Source organism: Hippoglossus hippoglossus, chromosome 3, assembly GCF_009819705.1.
Source record: "Hippoglossus hippoglossus isolate fHipHip1 chromosome 3, fHipHip1.pri, whole genome shotgun sequence".
Lineage (NCBI taxonomy): Eukaryota > Metazoa > Chordata > Actinopteri > Pleuronectiformes > Pleuronectidae > Hippoglossus > Hippoglossus hippoglossus.
In genome coordinates this window covers 3991522-3994021 of record NC_047153.1, presented here as the reverse complement: position 1 = coordinate 3994021, position 2500 = coordinate 3991522, and the positions used below count along the sequence as shown (strand labels likewise).

The 2500-nt window shown below is 44.7% G+C and overlaps 1 protein-coding gene across 2 annotated transcripts in view; it reads left to right on the top strand.

Annotated features, from left to right (window-relative positions):
* lrp4 (low density lipoprotein receptor-related protein 4) overlaps positions 1-2500 on the top strand; it is a 103520-nt gene that overhangs the window by 80451 nt on the left and 20569 nt on the right. For both annotated transcript variants that reach the window (XM_034578060.1, XM_034578050.1), the window contains exons 10-12: positions 1-22; positions 599-724; positions 1201-1431. The exon at positions 1-22 is cut by the window's left edge and continues 113 nt beyond it. In XM_034578060.1, the coding sequence (XP_034433951.1) occupies positions 1-22; positions 599-724; positions 1201-1431 (379 nt within the window). The remainder of the gene's footprint in view (positions 23-598; positions 725-1200; positions 1432-2500) is intronic.

Below are 2500 nucleotides of genomic sequence, written 5' to 3'. Positions count from 1 at the left end.
GACGACGGCAAAGCCTGCCAGGGTACTGCTCTCTATGTGTGTCTGTGTGTGTCTGTGTGTGTCTGTGTGTGTGTGTGTGACATGACAGTGAGTGAGCAGGCTGTGGCTGATAATGTCCATGGCCTCTGCAGAGTTTGCCGACTCTGGCCTTCCCCAAAATTAAGCAGGACGTAAAACTGTGAGATTTTAAAAAACATTTGACTGACGACTGAATCATGAAAAAGGAAGAACAAGTTAAAGGAAGCAAAGGAAGTAAGGAGAGAAATCAAAATCTAACTTCCTAAATATGGCCGGACTTCGATGTTTTCCTGTCAGCAGGATATTTCCTGAAAAGCATCAATTAATTTGTATGCAACTTTGAGGGAGGTTTAGCTGAAGGTTAAGAAATTATTGTGGAACAAATTTAATTTCTGCTATAAAGGATTCTCAGAATTTAGAAAGTCATGGAGACAATGAAATCGTTTGCAAAGTTAAGTAGGATGTGGATGAGTTTCTCAAGCATTAACAGGATGTTTCACCTTCCACCCACCTCTGCCCACTTTGCTTTTCTGTTTAACGCCTAAATGTCTCTGTCCCTCCTCTTGTCGTCTCGTTCTAGATGTGGACGAGTGCGCAGAAGAAGGCTACTGCAGCCAGGGCTGCACCAACACGGAGGGGGGGTTCCAGTGCTGGTGCGTTCAGGGCTACGAGCTCCGACCCGACAAGCGCAGCTGCAAAGCTCTGGGTAAAAAAAACAAAAAAAACTGCTGTACTACGTTTCAACCTTGACACGTGACCACAGAGAGTCACTGGGGTTTGACCTCCAATAAAAACACGGTTGCACAGTGTTTATACTTGCCTCGACAGTAACTGTATCCACTCCTCTGCTGCGGGGGCAATGGACTCAGAAGGAGGTTGGCTCATTCAGAGGGTCTGGTCTAGATTTAGATACGCGGTGGAGGTACAGTCGAGCGCAGGCCTGGTACGGCAGCACATAAATCTGCCGCAGACCAGAGTTAAACCCAGGTCAGGACCGTCTGTCAGGCGGTTGCCAGCACCCAGACCTTCACCTCTACTGAGATTAATGCTCCCTGTTATTAAAAGTGACCATCACTCCCAGCTCTACTACGTTTTTTCTTTGTCTCTTTCCAATTTAGTTCTCATGCTTGTCTTCTCTCCGTCGTCCTTCCCCCCCCGTCCTCGTTTCTCTCCTCCTCTCAGGGCCTGAGCCAGTTCTGCTGTTCGCCAACCGCATCGACATCCGGCAGGTTTTGCCGCATCGCTCCGAGTACACGCTGCTGCTCAACAACCTGGAGAACGCCATCGCCCTGGACTTCCACCACAGCCACAAGCTGGTGTTCTGGTCGGACGTGACGCTGGACCGCATCATGAAGGCCAACCTGAACGGCTCCAACGTGGAGGAGGTCGTCTCCACCGGTCTGGAGAGTCCAGGTGGGGTGACGGCCGGTTCAAGCTCGGGACAAGCGGCTCATCAATCGTTTTTTTTCCAATTTATTCAACTGGGCTGTTTTATGTCCGGCTATACTCTGCTGCCGCTCACTTCATCCATCACCTTGGTCATTTGTTAGTTCAGCAGAATGACATCAATCCTCTTCAAACTCTTTGTTCAAACTCTTTCTTTTTTGATATCTTACCCTTATTTTTCTAGCCACTTATTCCTTTCTTTCAATCTGTTCGTTTTCTATCTTTGATGCTTCCTCCCAGCCACAATGTCTCTTGCTCCTTTTTGACTCCTTTTTTTTTTATCTCCTTTTATATTTCCCTCCGAGTCCCTGCTCCTCATCTTTCTTCCCTAAATCTCTGTTTTGTTCTTTTTACTCTCCTCGTTCTTTTATAGCTTTATCTGCCTCGACTCCAACCTTCCTTAGACACGTACCCACAGTAAACAGAACATACAGCGAATACATAAATAGTAGTGATATGAAGAACAGAGAAACGACTTGTTATCTTAAAGGAATAGGTCAACATTGTGGGGAAGCATAGTTATTGCTTTGATTCCTAAGTTTACATCCACACTGCTACGAAATACATATCACATGACCTCACCGGGCATGTGTGTGCAGTTGTAAACAGGAAGCAGATTGACTTCTCTGCAGTTGGTTGCTTAGTTACTGAAAATACCACGAACGAGAAACAACAATGGGGAGAATTAAGACGAGGGATTTCAGGAAGGATAAGTGGAACTTATTTGTGTTCACAACATTTTGCCATTGTTTTCAAATGTCTCCTTTTCATCCCAGCAAGGCTACAACACAACCTCTGAGTTTTCAAACTAAAACTAGGACAGCTGGGTTTACAAACTTCTGTTTATCGGCGCTTGAAAATTGAAATAGTGAAGACAGCAGTGATGCTAAAACTGTAGTAGTGTGGATGCATCCCAAAAATAATGAAATCCATCTTTTTTTATCATGGTGGATTTTCCAAAAACAACAAATAAAGGGCGGATAAACTTTATTTTTTGTTCAATATTATGAGTTTATATTGAAACAGATTTAAAAAT